Source organism: Bombina bombina, chromosome 6 (genome assembly GCF_027579735.1).
Source record: "Bombina bombina isolate aBomBom1 chromosome 6, aBomBom1.pri, whole genome shotgun sequence".
NCBI lineage: Eukaryota > Metazoa > Chordata > Amphibia > Anura > Bombinatoridae > Bombina > Bombina bombina.
The window spans coordinates 795,130,406-795,148,349 of NC_069504.1; the positions used below are offsets into that span (position 1 = coordinate 795,130,406).

Sequence of the window (17,944 nt, forward strand, 5' to 3'; positions counted from 1 at the left end):
TTAAAAAAGGGGGCAAAGGGGGGGCGTTTCTGGACAGACTGCACGATCAGACGCTAAAACATGGAGCTCCTGCCATAAAACAGCTAATCTGTCGATTGGAAGTGATTTACTACCGACTGCGGGGCTTGGTACCGGACTACTAAGATAACCGGCGGAGGCGTAACATAAGCTCTGGGAGCCTGTCCACCTGATAAACGAGGGCGGATGGTCACATTCTGAATACATTGCTTTTCAATACATCACCATTATCGATATCATACTAATATTCCCTATCCCCCCACCATGGATGCACAGCTGACTGCCGCTATGGTCATGCTGGTGGGACTTGAGAAACGAATGGAGACCGATTCGATGACCTCATCTGGACGCTACACGACTCAAGCAACAGGAAGTCTGGCAGTGCTCCTGTGGACGAATGTAAGGAGATAGCACAGACCAACATTCAACTTATGCTTCCCTCATCCCATCCTACGAGGAATGACAGTGATGCACCGATTCCTACGGAAAAACCTCCCAGGCTCCAGCGGGTCGATTGCACTGCTGTGGCTCCGAAGACAGGTCTTTTCCCTGCGGGACAGTGCTGCGGACCCCCTATGAAACTTCTCCACAAAATGACACCTTTTAAAAGGGAGGGTAATTTGCAGACCCGATCTAACAGCTTTCAGCCACCTACTCTCATAAGTCACCAGACGCTACTGTGGCTTATACAGATTACCCAGGACTCACTGAACTTTCCTTTAAGCAACATTAAGAGGGGTATCGGCTAATATAGCAGCAATTATTATTGTGATATAGTGTGATGGAGACGTGACTCTCATGGACTAGAAGTTCATACTTGCAATGTTATGTTTTTAAGTTTTTCAGGTGTATTCTATTATCTTAAATATTGTTTAGTTGCATGAGGGTTTACTCGTGGTAAGTTCCTGTTATATTGTGGGGAATATATTGTTAAATTAGTACTAGTTAGATCCTCCATCACATAATCAAGATGGTGCATTATACACTAGAAGGACTCTCCCTCACCACATTGGTGGCTGAGGCCGGGCTGCATGCGGCCGGTGCGGCGCGGCGCAGTCTTGGCTGCGAGTGCCTTTCTCTAATTAATAGTCTACTTTAACTTCTAACTGCTATAACATTCTAAAAGATCATATTCCATATTTAATGTATTAGCCGCTTTCCACTTCTCTTAGAATTATTTATGAACATGTTCCTTTTACCACATGAGCTCACTAAAACCCTTATTCAAAGCAGCCAAGCCCATACCCACTCCCCCAGTACAATATCTCTATATCCTACTGTACCTGAAATCTGTCTCCGCAACTTTATAGCTTTATAAGGGTGAACCCTCTCTATCTGACCGCATAGCCATGACCTCTGACCTCTATTTCATGAAATTAACCCTGCGCAAGTATCGCACTTAAAGGATTCCAAAACTTTGACTTTTTTGTTGTCTAAATTTAATCAAAATCGTATCTATAAACCCTCATTAGCCAAACTTACCCACTTCGAACGGAAAACGAGCGTTAGAAGATGAATAGAATAATATATTACATTTCTAAAAAAACGTCATCAAAGCCAAACCCTGTTTTTGCTGCTGTCAATGCAAAAACTATTAGCCAATCACAGCTCGATTTCTTGCATCTCATTAATGCTTGTATTCGTCACCCGGCGCATGCGCATATTAGCGCTTAGATGCCAGACTTACCCAAAACAAGTTACTGGCAACACGCAGGTTTCATTCATCATTATTCTCCTAATGAAATATCTATGTATTTAAATGCTCGTTAAAGTACGGGTTATTCTCGCAGCGCAGCGTAACAATATTATCATGTCTATTCCTGTGTAACATCTGTTTGGAAATATAGATTCAGACGGTCTGCAGTGTAAATGGAAGGTGACATATGTAATGACGTTTCTAGATGATCGCGCATGCTCATTACTCACAAAGTCGGACATCTTGATAACTCAGGTTATCGTAGACGATTCGTGAAAAAAAAATAAGATTAGATCGGTGGGTTTGGAAATCAATTAAATTTTGGAGCTGCATAACTAGAGTATGGTAAAAATATGAAACACAAAGCTAATTACAAATATGATTAAAATATATGTATTGAAACGTTTAAGTTAAATTTTTTCATCGTTTAGTGTCCCTTTAATATTACGATTTTTATATATCTATATCTTTACAAGCTCTTAGATTGTAGCATTGCACCCTCTTGATACACGTAACACTATTATAAGCCACAGTTTCTGGTTCACAATGTAATCCCATTAGCTACTCATCTATACTCATGGGATTTCATTACCATTGGATTTAGTTGGCAATCACGCCTGTAAGGAATACTTGACAAGCTTTTTTTATATTCATGACAAATCTTTTGTTGGAGTACTTTAAGTTTCCAGTTCATAGAATTCATGATATCTAATATCACATAGCTCATATTTGCCTGATGTGAGTATGTGATTAGGCTGCAAAATTAAGTGAGTTTAACTATACATACTTTACTATGTTCTTAAGTAATAGGTAGCTAGCTCCAACTAATATTGTATAAATACTATGCAACCAGTTCACTATATAATTATACCTAGGAAAATTGTGTTCGGACCTTTGATTTTACTAGTTTCTTGTTTAGCTTTCATATTGCTATGTGCATATAGATCTCTCTATTGCTAGTTGTATTATTCCTCCTTGTTTAATACTTATATTGTATCAGTTACTAATTTGCTCTCTTTATACCCTGAGATCCAAGAGTGACAGTGTACCTTTTAACCTCTAATTACTTGTACTGTTACCATAAAGCCTATAAAGTCAGCCCCGCCCCCCATCAATATCTATAGCAGTGCTTACCCACTGAAAAAATTCCCCCACTAAGTGCCATTAGACCCAATTTGGTCATGGAGAAGACATAAGTGACCAGCTCATTAGTCTTTCACGAAAGCTACCCAAAACTAAAAATGGAGGTTTCAGACACGCATATTTAGTAATCATTTGCTGATATCATTTTAATATGTATCATGAAAATGTCATCACATATGTTATGGCATTTATTGTATGTTTCTTTTTATCTTCTCTGCGCAAAACCTCAATAAAAGATATAAATGAAAAAAAGGGGCAAAAAGCCAACTTGAGGCGAGAAAGGAGCAAAGAAAGAAAAAAAAGGCAACCCCAAAATGTCTCATCTTAAAATAAATATATAGAAAAAAATATTAAAATATTATATAAAAATAGTCTCAGTTTAAAATTATTAAAACAATAAACCATATCACTTGAAACATTTCTGATCCACTAATAATGAGGTTCAACCATTATAAACAACCAGGTTTATAGAGTAGTAAATATAATAAGAATTTTTTCATCCAAGCCTGCACACTTTATTGGAAAAATGTACTGTTTCCTTCAATAAAAATCTTACAGCCTTCCTCTAGTTCAACATTAAGTGTAGCTGGGTATATTACATATGCTCTAAATCCTTTGCTTATTACTTGTGGTTTCTGCTGAGATATCTTGAAATAAGACAATTTTATCCCCCAAATATCAATGGATCTTTTTGTTTTTTTATGATTACTTTTGTATATTTAATTTGTCTTGGAATCCCTTTGGATTTAACTTTGCCATCCCCATTTTGTGTGCACATTCTACCATGATCAATTGATCGGAAGGTTCAATAACTTTAGCCAGATATCCAAAATTTTAATATTCTGTCAAACCAATGTTCCTAATGTTGTTCCTACCCATTGTATCTTCAAGAGTGTTAATCCTCTCCTTTAGTTTAACCAATAAAGAATTTATTCTATTTATTGGCCTTTATAATGCTAGAACTAATTTGTTTGACTTCCATAAAAAGAGCCAATAACTCTTTGCAAATTTGTTCAAACTAAGGTAACATTAGATCAGCTAATTGTTTGGGGATCCACAGTCCCTGGTTAAGGTATCCAGAGAGGATATATATGATGTAAACATCTCCACTGGCAAAATAAAACTTTTCTCAGTATAACTTCATAGTTCATACAGACTGGTTTGTCCACTTTAAACACATATATACAGCTAGAGTAAAAGGACTAAGTCCACTCTCTGGAATAATTTCTTCACCCAGACTCAAGGTCATAAAAAGAAAAGTAAAATTAACCATTATTAGTCATTTAGTTATCAATGATACATTCTAGGCAGAAACTTTAGGGTATAAATGCCCAAAACTGTCATTAATGATATATTATGTGTCCAGAAGTCTGTATTACATAACGCAGACTTAGGCCTCTAGTTATCAAAGTCTGGCGGACCTGATCCGACAGTGCGGATCAGGTCCACCAGATTTCGCTGAATACGGCGAGCAATACGTTCGCCGTATTCAGCATTGCACCAGCAGCTCACAAGAGCTGCTGGTGCAACGCCGCCCCCTGCTGACTCGCGGCCAATCGGCCACCAGCAGGGGGGTGTCAATCAACCCGATCGTACTAGATTGGGTTGATTTGCGGCGATGTGTGTCCGCCTGCTCAGAGCAGGCGGACAGGTTATGGAACAGCGGTCTTTGTGACCGCTGCTTCATAACTGCTGTTTCTGGTGAGCCTACAGGCTCGCCAGAAACACGGGGCATCAAGCTCCATACAGAGCTTGATACATATGCCCCTTAGAGTAGTGTCATTGGGTACAGGGTTAAAAGCACATACTATGCAGACATCTTCACTGGAATTATTATTTCTCATAGCAATACAGCTGGCCATATTTGTTAATTTAAATAATCTATTCCAAGTACTCAATCATGCAAGTAGTAAAACTTCATCTTTTATTAGAGCTCATTTTATGTATATAGTTATTGACAAAATATTCATTAACATCTTCAATACATGATGTCTAAGTATAAATGCAGCAAAATCAAATTAATCTTCTCCAAGGCTCTTAGTCATACATAGTAAAGCCCTTCATATTGAGCTTCTTCACAAAAATAATATAAGGCTGTGTTTTCAAAGCAGACGTTTAGGTGCCTGAAATTTGTTGTAGCTCCACCGGCTGAGCAGTAAACATCAGTAAGCTTGTGACTTTGGGTGTAGAGTCGATTGAATCAGCTTAAGTGTGGAGTCATTGGGCACTGAGACTGTTCAGAAAGCACCATGTCGATAATTGCTACCACCAGTTGACCCACAATGTGACCGGACCTTCCGACAGTGCAAGAGAACACTACATTTGCCCAGTTTACATCATTCAGGCCAAGGGCCTGTACACAGAGGTCCCAAAGTGGGAGAACTTCTAGTGTGCAATTCCCCACTACAACTGCCTACTGGATGTGTGTGTGTGTATAGATAGATAGATAAAGATATATATTGATTTAGAGATAGATAGATTTACAATTTACTTCTACAATTTACTTCTATTGCCAAATTTGTTTCATTATCTTGGCATTCTGTGTTATATAGAAAACCTAAGCAAGCTCATAGGCTCCCAGGAGTGTGCACGTTTTTAGCAATAATAAATTTATCATCAACTTTGCTTTGTTCTTTTGGTATTCTTTGTTGAAATCTAAACCTAGGTATACTTATATGTTAATTTTTATGCTCTTGAAGGCCACCTCTTATCTCAGTGCATTTTGATAGTTTTTTCTTACAGTTAGACAGTGCTAGTTCATGTGTGCCATTTAATTAACAGTGTGCTCACTCCTGTGGAGTTATTTATGAGTTAGCACTATTTGACTAAAATGCAAGTCTGTCAAAAGAGCTTAGATAAAGGGGCAGCTACAAGGTAATCTCACAGGTAAAAAGTATATTAATATAACAGTGTTGGTTATACAAAATTGTGGAATGGGTAATATAGGGATTATCTATCTTTTTAAACAATAAAAATTCTGAAGCAGACTGTCCCTTTAACAAATTATTTTTCTCTCACTATATTTCTTGTTTTAAATTCGGATTTCTCTTTTCTCTTCTTTTAATTCTCGCTGCCATCTGTTTTTCTGTTAAAATGTTTTGCTCTTGTAACCTTATTTCCTCTTTTGTTGGCACTAATTTTCTCAAGCAATAAATGCATCTATTTGACTGATAATCAAAATTCTCTTTATTACAGCACTGCATGTCAACTGGGATTCCAAAGGGGAAAACTATGAGTTTGTCTTTCCACTAAAACTTCATTTCAAACACACAAGCGATAAACAGGTAACTTCTTCAATATAACAACTTCTTTAAAAATGGCAATTTGTTAGTTGTTTTTGTCAGCCTTCTCTCCCCACATACACTATATGGCCAAATGTATGTGGACATCCCTACTAATTATTGATATCAGGGGGGATATTTATCAAAATAATGGTTTGGAAGACAGCACCTCAGTATATGGGGTTTATGGGGCACGGAACCCATGGTCTGCCTTGTCCTGCAGGTACTCCAAATAGACAAAAGATTGTTCCAGCCACCAGTAATTTAAAAGACCTTTATTGTCTCATATTCTTGGGTCTAAGCAAAAAATACAACGTTTCAGGCCTGCTATAGGCCCTTAGTCATGTATACTTAGAATACACAGGTTCATCATTTAAATACCCTACACCTGTTCACTCATTCACCTGTTCTCACGTGACTTCCCATTCTTTTGCAACAGTGCCATCTTGTGGACAACCAGAATATACATTTCTCTTTTAGTTGCAATTGACATTCTGGCTAATCACATGAGAAAAGTTCAAAACAATAAGTAAAACATTTTTTAAAGATAAAACCATATGTACAAATTAAAATAGAAGAGATATTGCACATAATAAGCAGATCAAAGATAAATATTTCACAAATTTTAGTTATATAAACCAATTCATTATAAAATTCTCTTGCTTGATTGGAAAAAATTAAATTTCATTCAGCATAATACAGGTCATTGCCCATGGTATAGATAACAGTATTTCACTACTCCTAAAAAAGGGAAATTCTTTCATGCATCTGTGTTTCACCACTCAGCCCATTAAAGAGGGTAATTAAAAAAAAAATGTTTAAGAAATATTCAAAAAGAAAGGTATGATGTCATACAATACAAGATAATATGAAATGATTGCCATAATATATGTATATATATCCCCCTACTCAGCCCATTAAAAAGTTTTTTTGCGTAAACATATAAACTCCTGAGAATACAATAGAATGTTTACAGAATACAAAAGGAATAGACTCCAATCAAAGTCTTTATTCATTCCTTTAGGTATTAAGCTTTCCAATTTATATATCCAAAACATTTCTCTTGTTTTCAATATATGTTCTCTATCACCTCCCCTTCTTGGTCTATCAATTTGTTCTATTATTTGAAATCTGAGTTGACTAATATTATGACCCATAGAGAGGAAGTGAGAGGAAACAGGAGCCTCTTTGTTTTTACATCTGATGTTGGACTTGTGTTCTGTTATCCTCTCCCTTACCTCTCTACAGGTCTCACCCAAGTAAATTAATCCACATGGACACTTAATAAGGTAGATAAAATAACATGACCTACAAGTTAAATATTTATTTATCTTGTATTTCTTACCATTCATGGGGTGATAAAAATATTTGCCTTTAATCATTGAACTGCAGTTGAATTGCAGTTCAATGATTAAAGGCGAATATTTTCGCGGCGGTTTAGGGGTTAATATGTTTATTATAGTGGCGGCAATGTCCAGAGAGGCAGATTAGGTGTTAATTATAAAAAAGGTGTTTGCGATGCGAGAGGGCCTCGGTTTAGGGGTTAATAGGTAGTTTATGGGTGTTAGTGTACATTGTAACACAGTTATGAGTTTTATGCTACAGATTTGTAACGTAAAACTCATAACTACTGACTTTAGATGGTGGTACGAATCTTGTAGTTATAGGCTGAACCGCTCACTTTTTGGCCTTCCAGGCAAAACTCGTAATACCGGCGCTATGGAAGTCCCATTGAAAAAAGACTTTTTGAAAGGTGCGGTAGTTACGTTGCGTTACGGCCAAAAAAATGTGCGGTACAGCTATACCTGCAAGACTTGTAATAGCAGCAGTAGTGAAAAAGCAGCGTTATGAGGTTTTTTTCACTCACAACGCAAAACTCGTAATCTAGCTGCTAGTTTCTAGCTGTTAATTGGTGGCTGCATATATTTACCAATTGTGATTGGCTCACCCATGTGTTCAGTTAAGAACCAGTAATGCATTGCTGCTCCTTGAACAAATGATACCAAGATAATAAAACAGATTAGATACTAGAAGTAAATTAGAAAGTTGTTTAAAATTGTATTCTCTATCTGAATCATGAAAGAACATTTTAGGTTTCATGTCCCTTTAAGGTGCTTGAAATTAAGATAATGAAAATGATTAGTGGCCAATCATCACATTGAGTGACAATAATTGTGTATTTTCTGTGTAGCCACATTCTTACATTTTGTTTGTTCTGCTCCTCAGAGTAAATATGCAGACGTGTTGCAGTATGAATTAACCATTGATGGAAATCGTTTGGTTATACACGTCGAGAAAACAAAGTGAGTGACCTCTCTATTTATAATTTTATTTTATCCTCATATTGGGATTGTATATTGTCATTCTTTTTATTAAAAAACAGTGAAATAAAATAGATCATTGTATTGCACATCTGCACATTATTACAAATTTAATTGCTCTTTCTAAAGAAAACCAACCGTTTTTACACTGGAGCAGGGCATTTTGGGAGAGGATATGCAAAGCTGCTTTACAAGGCCTCACCTGTTGCTAATAAATAAAAAATGGACCCCCTCATGCAAGTACAGTGCTGCTACAGACAGCTTTAAATGATAGAATGCATGGGCCTCTATTTAACAAAGGTCTTGCGGACCTGATCCGACAGTGCGGATCAGGTCCGCAAGACCTCGCTGAATGCAGAGAGCAATTCGCTCTCCGTATTCAGCATTGCAAAAGCAGCTCACAAGAGCTGCTGGTGCAACGCCGCCCCCTGCAGACTCGCGGCCAATGGGCCGCCAGCAGGGAGGTCAGGTGTCAATCAACCCGATCGTACTCGATCGGGTTGATTTCGCAGAGCAGACGGACAGGTTATGGAGCGGCGGTCTTTGTGACCTCTGCTTCATAATTGCTGTTTCTGGCGAGTCTAAAGAATCGCCAGAAACACGGGCCGTCAAGCTCCTTTCAGAGCTTGATAGATAGGCCCCATGGACTGTACAGAAATAGCAGCGTTGTTCTGGCCCCAGGGAATTTGTTTAAAACGCATTTGAAGTGCAAAAAGAAGGATTTTGAAGCCCATTTGCATATCATTACCCAGAATCCCCCGCTGAAGTGGAAACACTGTTAGCTGAGGTTTTCTGTGGAGAAAGTAATCTGGGTATGCAGATGTACTATGCAATGACCTATATTGTATCATTTTACTCATGGTGTAGTTTTGTTTCCCTAATTTTTCCTCTCATAATAGTACAATTCAAGTGCAGAGAGAGATAAATAACTATGTAAAGTGTTTCAAGAATTCTTCATTTTTAAACAATATTTAAAAAAATGTAATTAAGATTTTTGTACTAAACCCACATTTTTTCTTTCATGATTCAGATAGAGGGCGATTTTAAGCAACTTTCTAATTTATTCCTATTATCAAATTTTCTTCATTCTCTTGCTATCTTTATTTAAAAAGCAGGAATGTAAAGCTTTAGAGCCGGCCTATTTTAGCCCATGGATAGCGCTTGCTTATTGGTGGCTGATATTTACTGACATTTATTTATTGACATCCCTGCTAGCGGCCGGGGACAGTATTGCACCAGCAGTTTACAAGAACTGCTGGTGCAATGATAAATGCCGAGAGCGTAGGCTGTCGGTATTTATCGATGTGCAGCGGACATGATCCACTATATCGGATCATGTCCGCTCACAGCATCATAAAGAGGCCCCTTAGCCACCAATAAGCAAGCATAACCCAGGTTCTGCACCAAAAAAGGGCCTGCTCCTATGCTTTATACTACTGCTTTTTAAATAAAGATAGCAAGATAATGAAAAAAATGTAATAATAGGAGTAAACTAGAAAGTTGCTTAAAATCGCCTGCTTTATCTGAATCATTAAAGAAAAAAATTGGATTTAGTATCCCTTTAATATACAGTATTATGTATATTAAAGGAATTTTATATAGCCCACAATGCCATTTGTTAATTCCATAGTATTATATTAGACTCTTTTGTAAGTAGTGACCTACAGAGATAACGAGAGACTTTTTGCCTATTTGTTAGGAGAAATCACCTTTCAGTCTTCATAGAATTTTACTCTAGCAAACACACATAGGATATAGTTTTGATAAATATCTGCAAATCATATATAAACAATACAAATGTGCAAAAAAAACCACAACTTTTATTTGTTTATAATGCAGATCACTAAGAAATAATGTATTTCTGGAATAATATGAAATTTAAAAAAAACACAAGGGACGAATGTGCCACAGGGGATATATTGGGATTCTTCAATTTCAGTATTTAGAACCCACAAACAGTACAGGTTTTCATTTTAACATAGTAACATAATAGATGAGATTGAAAAAAGACAAAATTCCATCAAGTTTAACCCATACAAATCTTAATTTCTTTACTAAAAGCCCCAGTTGATCTTAATTTAATCTCATTAAAAAGGTGACCCATTTAACACAAGCAATCATATCCCTGCATTCTGTTTCTATCCGGAAATGTATCCAAACCATTTCTAAATATTTCTAAGGTATTGGCATTTACTGCCTCCTCAGGTAATAAGTTCCACAATTTGATTGTCCTTACAGTGAAAAAAGGTTTACGTTGCAGGAGATTAAATCTCCTTTCCTCCAGCCTTAAATTGTGATCTCTTGTTACAATTTTCTTTGGAATAAACAGAGCTTCTACCATCTCTTTATATGGGCCTTGAATATATTTATATAAAGTAATCATGTCACCTCTCAAGCACCTTCTTTTCTAGAGAAATCAAACCCAGTTTGGCTAACCTCTCCTCATATCTTAATTTAAAAGGACAGCACTATATTGCATGTTCTATCATACAGATGGCAGCAATTAATGGGATATAAAATCATTACTTATGTGTAATAAGACAAGCTTGCAATATACTCCAATTATTTATTTTTACCCAGGGGTCAAGTCCTACAACAAAGTGTGGGAACTCACCAAGACTTCCACCCTCCCCCTCACAATAAATATTGTTTTATACACACACACACACTGTATTTGTATGTATATAATCTATACACTTTGTTTAATGAAAGCAAATGAAATCCTTTGAAGGGTTGAATAGTTGCCTGAGAATCCTCCTCTGTCACAGAGTCTCCTATTTCTGCTGAGGGGATCTAAATAACACCTGAGCAAGTCACACAGAAATGTAAGCACCATGTGTTACACACAATGCAGGGTGATCACACAGTAGGGCCGTGGACAGGCTTGTATTTAGTGTATTGTAGGAAGTGTTACTGCCCATTACCAGAATATCTCACTATCCCTCTAAACAGACTGTGCTCCAGCTCCTCCCACCAGCAACCAAAGTGTTTACTGAAGTGTTCTCTGTCTAGAGGGAACTTAGTTCCTCCTGCAAAAATAGTGCATGAACTCCGTTCCCATGCGTTCCTGCTCGATTTGACCCCTGTTTTTACCCCTTTTTATGTAAATCGGCTATGAAAATTGAGGATTTTCTAATTCTGAGAGCTCTAAATGTTCCCTAAGTTCTCTTAAGGCTAACCCTGCTACATCTTTCAATTATTGGCTTTAACAGATAACATCTGCAAAACAGTGTACTTTATGCTAACATTATGACCGTGGTTAGCTTTGTTGCCTGCAGACTAATGCCAAGATTAGCTCCTCCAAATAAAGCAAAAGGTGGGTGGGATTTGGCTTTTGAACAATTAGAGTTAAAAGAAAGTTCAATTTGTTTTCAGATTTAGCTGATATGTTATTCTATAGCAACACAACAGAAATGTCTTGTAAGGTGTTTTACTTAGGGGTCAAGTCCAGTGGGAACGCATGGGAACGGAACTAAGTTCCCCCTGAAAAGAGAACAGAAATGCTTCAGTAAACACTGACGCTTTTGGATGGAGAAGTTAGAGCAAAGTCTGGTTAGACGGATAGTGAGATCCTCTAGTAATGGGCAGTAACAATTCCTGCAATACACTAAATGCAAGCCTGTCAGCTGTCCTGCTGTGTGGCTTGCTCTGGGGTTATTTAGCAGAAACGGGACTATTGCACCAAAAGTGGATGAGACTTTGTAACAGAGGAGAAGTCTTGAGCCCAAAGGCAACCATTCAACCTTTCACTGGTTTCAACTTGCTTTCATTAATCAAAATATATAGATTATATAAATATACTGTAAATACAGTGTGTGTGTATGTATGTAAGTGTGTGTGTATAAACCAATATTTATTGTAAGGGGGGTGGAAGCCTTGGTGAGTTCCCACACTTTTTTGTGTAGGACTTGACCCCTGGTTCAACTGTCCCTTTAAAAACACGTTAGAATGTTTTTGCAGTGAATTAAAAAGATTAAGCTAAACTTGTTAAAATTGATTTTGAAACTATCAGGAAATGTATATTTGTGCACAATTCATCCAGAGGAACATACTGATCAACAGTTCTGTTGCTGAAAAGGGAAACACCTCAAACAGATATTATAGGCAAAACAAACTGTATTACATTTATAAAAGGTTATTTTGGATGCAGCAGAAATTACATTAATACTTCTTTAACATGTTGAACATTTTTAGAAACTTTTTTTGTGTTTTGTGCAGGGACCTGGTATCTGAAAGCTACTCAGAAACCCATTATCTTCCGAATGGTACAGCAGTGACGACATTCCCCAAAAACAAGGTACAGCATATTTTACATGAGGGAGAGTTGTGTCTTTAGTGTATTTGTGTGTGATGAACCCAAATTATAGATAACCAGAAATATAAATACAAAATCAAGAATGGCACCCATTCCTCTAGACATGGCTGGCCAAAAACATTCAGCTAAACATAAAAGGATACCCCAAACGCTCCAGCTGCTACTCTCCAAACCCTACTCCTGCACTACATGACATCACACCCCTGCGCCATATACTTGGAAGCTTTGCTAGTGCTTAGTAAAACTGCTTTGTCATACCATTGCCAATTTAGCCTCCACTCAAATTAGCTGAAATCACAATTGTATGTTGTTTTAAAATGTCCAATATTATATGGTTTCATATTTTATGCCTACTTGCTTCATACAGCGTCATATGACATTGCTATTGGAAATCAAACATCTTTTATTAAATAAAAATACATTTATAAATAAATATAAAGGTATTAGACTGGCACTGAACCCTGCACATTTTAAATAAGAGGCAGTCTCCATATTGAATCTACCACAATACTGAGATTTGTTTAGATTTTTGTCTTCTGTTCCATCTGGTGGTGCAGACTTCACAGGGCTTAGTTCAAGAGACTTCCTACTTTCCAACTTCACCTAAAAAGCAGAAGACCCACAATAGTGCAATACCAGACCTCCCAGCTGTTCCTGTTTGAGCGTGGGGATAGTCCTTAATTCTGAGTTCTGTTCCCTCCATATATCCCAATTTACAACATTTCCCTTAGCTCCTTCCATAGACCATCCAGATATGTCAATGGAAAACCAAAACACCACCACTTATCGTCCAGACAAATACATTATCCTGCCCACTATCCACCCATGACCACGCAACTACCAACATGGCCCCATCGACAAAACAGCAACAGCCCCCTTTCAACAGCTTGAGTGAATACTACAAAGCCACAAATGTTGGGAGGTATGCAATACAACCAATCAAAAGGGGAGCGCTAAAAGGAAAAAATAAGAGAGTCTTCAATGATTTAAGAAACGGTATCCGTAAAAATAATACTTATAACTTGATAAATAAAAAAAATAACCCCAAACTCATTTACAAATTCATACCTCAGGCATCCAAAAAAATAGCAAAAAACAAACAAAACAAACACACCGAGGTACCCCAAGAGCTGCAGACAAAAATGTCCCAAAGAACAATCAGTGTCTTTCTTTAGTTAATCCAATCAACATGAGAAAAACAACAATCGTTAAAGGGATATAAAAGTTTTTTTTTTGTTTATTCTACCAATGCAGAGTTCAATATAGTTTGCAACTTTGCTGAAATACCTTCTTTTATTGCTTTTCTTCAGTTTGCCACAATATTGCATTGAAATACTGCCCCTTTCCCAACCCACCGTTGGATTATTTAACATAGTCCAATCACGGTGGGCAACTTGGATTCTCTGTATTACAGCCCCTCCTTGTCATGTGCACTTACCCAGGCATGCGCAGTGGGATTGTACCTGTGCCACCCATGCACATTTTTCCCACAGCCGCAGCATCAGCATTGATAGCAAAGAGCAGCTGCAAACAGATCTTTTAAGTGGTATGTATTGACGGATCATCCCCTAGATAAATGAACTTTACTTTGTGATTAAATACATTTGTATGAGTAAAGTTATTTATCTAGGGCAGTGTTTCCCAACCGTGGTCCTCACTTGCCCCCAACAGGCCTGGTTTTCATTGTAGCTGAACTAGTGCACAGGTGAAGTAAACAGCTGATCAGTAACCATGGTTACTAACCTGCTCTCACCCATCAGCTGATTATTCCACCTCTGCATTAGTTCAGCTATAATGAAAACCAGTCTGGGTTGGGCATACGTGAGGACCACGTTTGGGAGACAATGATCTAGGGGTTGATCCGCCAATACATACCACTTAAGAGCTCTGTTTGCAGCTGTTCTTCGCTATCACTGCTGATGCTGCGGCTGTTTCTGTTTTCTCTGGGCGTGCGATCAGAGTATGGCTGATTTAGGCGATGACAGATGAAATGTGACAGTGTAAACAGGCTGATACATTGCTGTGCTACATAAAGATTGTGCAGTGAGAGCCAAGATTGCCAGCCAGACCCTTATTAGAATACATGCTGGTTTCAAAGACCTAGCAGGACAATCTTAGGGTATGGATGTGTGCATGCAATACAGGATGAAAAGATATGGGCATGTGTTAATTTTACTTTCAACTTGTAATACGCACACTATTTGATGTGTGCAAAAGGCTAACTTCTAGCGGTGTTTACGTTCCACTTGTAATCTAGTCCTATGTTTGTTAAAGGGACACTGTACCCAAAAATTTCCTTTCATGATTCAGATTGAGCATGACATTTTAAGCAACTTTCTAATTTACTCCTATTATCAAATTTTCTTCTTTCTCTTGGTATCTTTATTTGAAATGCAAGAATGTAAGTTTAGATGCCGGCCCATTTTTGGTGAACAACCTGGGTTGTCCTTGCTGATTGGTGGATAAATTCATCCACCAAAAAAAAAAGTGCTGTCCAGAGTACTGAAACCAAAAAAAAGCTTAGATGCCTTCTTTTTCAAATAATGATAGCAAGAGAACGAAGAAAAATTGATAATAGGAGTAGATTAGAAAGTTGCTTAAAATTGCATGCTCTTTCTGAATTACAAAAGAAAATTTTTGGGTACAGTGTCCCTTTAAAGGGACATTAAGCACTAAACAAATACGAGATAGAATGATGTATTCAAAGAAAAGATTAGCCTGAGAATAACATATAGATGTATTTTTTAACGTTTCATTAGCTGTTTAAATTTTAACAAAATACATGTAAAATTTTACTGTCTATAAAACAATGGGAGCTGCCATGTTGTAATTTAGGCTACCCTCCCTGGTGTGACCAATTAGGGACAGTTATAAATAGATCACCAGAGTGTGCAGCCAATGGTTGTGTGGAATATAACAGTTTTATGCAATTCTATTTCCAACAGGAACTGAAAGCTCACAAGTTCAGAATGGAATTACAGGAAAAGGGGACAAAATAAACAATAAACACATATTGCAGAATTTTTGTCTTATATACAATTTATCATTTTATGTTACAATCTCAAAAGTGTTTAATGTTCCTTTAAATATCATTGGTGAGACAGCTCCAACATAATATATGGGAAGTGTCAGATATATGAAGGATGAATTTTGGACTGTTGTTTTTCTCATGGTTATTGGACAAACTAAGGAAAAACACAGATTCCTCTTTGGGACATTTTTATCTGCAGCTCTTGTGATGACAAACAGCTCCCTCTTGTGGCACCTTGAATTTTATTTTTTTGTTTTAAATAAAAACAAAAAAACACTTTTTTTGGATGCCTGCAGAATGGACGTGTGAGTGGTATGGGGGCATTACTTTTCTAGATAAGTTATACAGTATGTAATGCTTTATTGATATTTATTTTAATTAAATTGCTTTCTGTATTTGATCATTTATTTGCTGGAATTTTTTGCTTAATAGTGAGCTGATTTTTTGCCTGCAACTTATCCCATGCACTTATTTTTTTTGGTTTGGCTTAAAGGGCCATGATACCCACATTTTTTCTTTCATGATTTAGAAAGAGAATGCATTTTTAAACATCTTTCTAATTTACTTCTATTATCTAATTTGTTTTATTCTCTTGATATTCTTTGCTGAAAAGCATATCTAGATATGCTCAGTAGCTGCTGATTGGTTGCTGCACATAGAAGCCTCATGTGATTGGCTCACCCATGTGCATTGCTTTTTCTTAAAATAAGGATATCTATAAAATGAAGCAAAATAAATAATAGAAGTAAATTGTAATGTTGTTTAAATCTGTATGTTCTATCTGAATCATGAAAGAACATTTTTGGGTTTAGTGGCCCTTTAAGCGTGGTGCTGCCACTAATTGTTAATATAATTGTAATATTTTATTGTTTGAATTAAAAATCCCAAAACGGTACCATGAAATAAGGTAGGTTTATAATATAGAAATTGCAGACTGCATATTGTGGGATTAATAATTTTACCTATTGAAATTCATAACACCTAAAAGGGACAGGAAACCCCAAAATTGTATTTCATGTTTTGGATAGAACATACAATTTTAAATAACTTTTCAATTTATTTCTATTATCAAATTTGCTTAATTCTCTTGTTATCCTTTGCTGAAGGAACCACATTGCACTTCTGGCAGCTAGATGAAAAAATCTAGTTAGCCAATCACAAGAGACAAATGCGTGCAGGCACCAATCAGCAACTTGCTCCCACTAGTGCAGAATATGTGCGTATTCTTTCTCAATAAGGGATACAAAAAGAACAAAACACATTTGAAAATAGAAGTGAATTTAAAAGTGTCTTAAAATTACATCTTCTATCTGAATAATGTAAGTTTCATTTTGACTTTCCTATCCCGTTAATAACAATACTAAAATGATAAATCAAAATGCACAGTGCTCAATCCTTTAAAATAAAAATCAACATAATTGTATCTATATAAAGTTATTTAGAATTTCCAGTGTTCTCATTAAAAATATATTGCACACGACATGTCCTAATAAAAAAATGTTCATTTCTTAATTGCTAAAAATCTTTATGTAAAAAAACCCCAAACAAAATAAAATAAAATAAAAGTTTTACCATGAAAACTTCTGCTGGTGCACTAAAAACACATTTTTTTTAAAGGGACATTATAGTGGAAAAATAGCATGCTCTAATTTGCTAGAGCATGTCATTTTAGCACTTAAGACCCTGCAATGCTATGTTTTTAATTCCTGCAAATTGGGTTAAACACATAGTTAAAAGACTAATCAGGAGCTTCAGAGCACCCATTTAGCAGTGGCAATTGTACAGTTGGGTTTTGCAATTACCACTGGGCCCACTAGTCGTGTCCACTAGGAGACAGCATTGTTCTGTACCTCCTGAGTGGCATTTTAACTATGTGTCAGGTGTTAAACACATAACATTGCAGGGTCGCTAGTGTTAAAATGCTCTAATCATTTTTTTCTACTATAATGGACTTTTAGTTGCTACTTATGTTTATAAAAATGATTTAATTACTTTAAATGAATTGAATATTGTGCCATATGGGGGTATATATCTTAAAGACCGCTAGATCAGTTGTAAAGGGACAAGAAAATCACATTTTTTATTTCATGATTCAGATATAGGGTGACCATATTGCCGCTTTAAAATGGGACACATATG

At 36.6% G+C, this 17,944-nt stretch overlaps 1 protein-coding gene across 1 annotated transcript in view; it reads left to right on the plus strand.

The window, feature by feature from the left end:
- The first annotated feature begins 282 nt into the window (after positions 1-282).
- The window catches only part of LOC128664630 (zinc metalloproteinase-disintegrin-like batroxstatin-2), a 109,865-nt gene continuing 92,203 nt past the window's right edge, over positions 283-17,944 (plus strand). Inside the window, exons 1-4 of the mRNA XM_053719445.1 lie at positions 283-417; positions 8,365-8,441; positions 12,678-12,756; positions 13,518-13,696. Coding sequence (XP_053575420.1) covers positions 283-417; positions 8,365-8,441; positions 12,678-12,756; positions 13,518-13,696 — 470 coding nt within the window. The remainder of the gene's footprint in view (positions 418-8,364; positions 8,442-12,677; positions 12,757-13,517; positions 13,697-17,944) is intronic.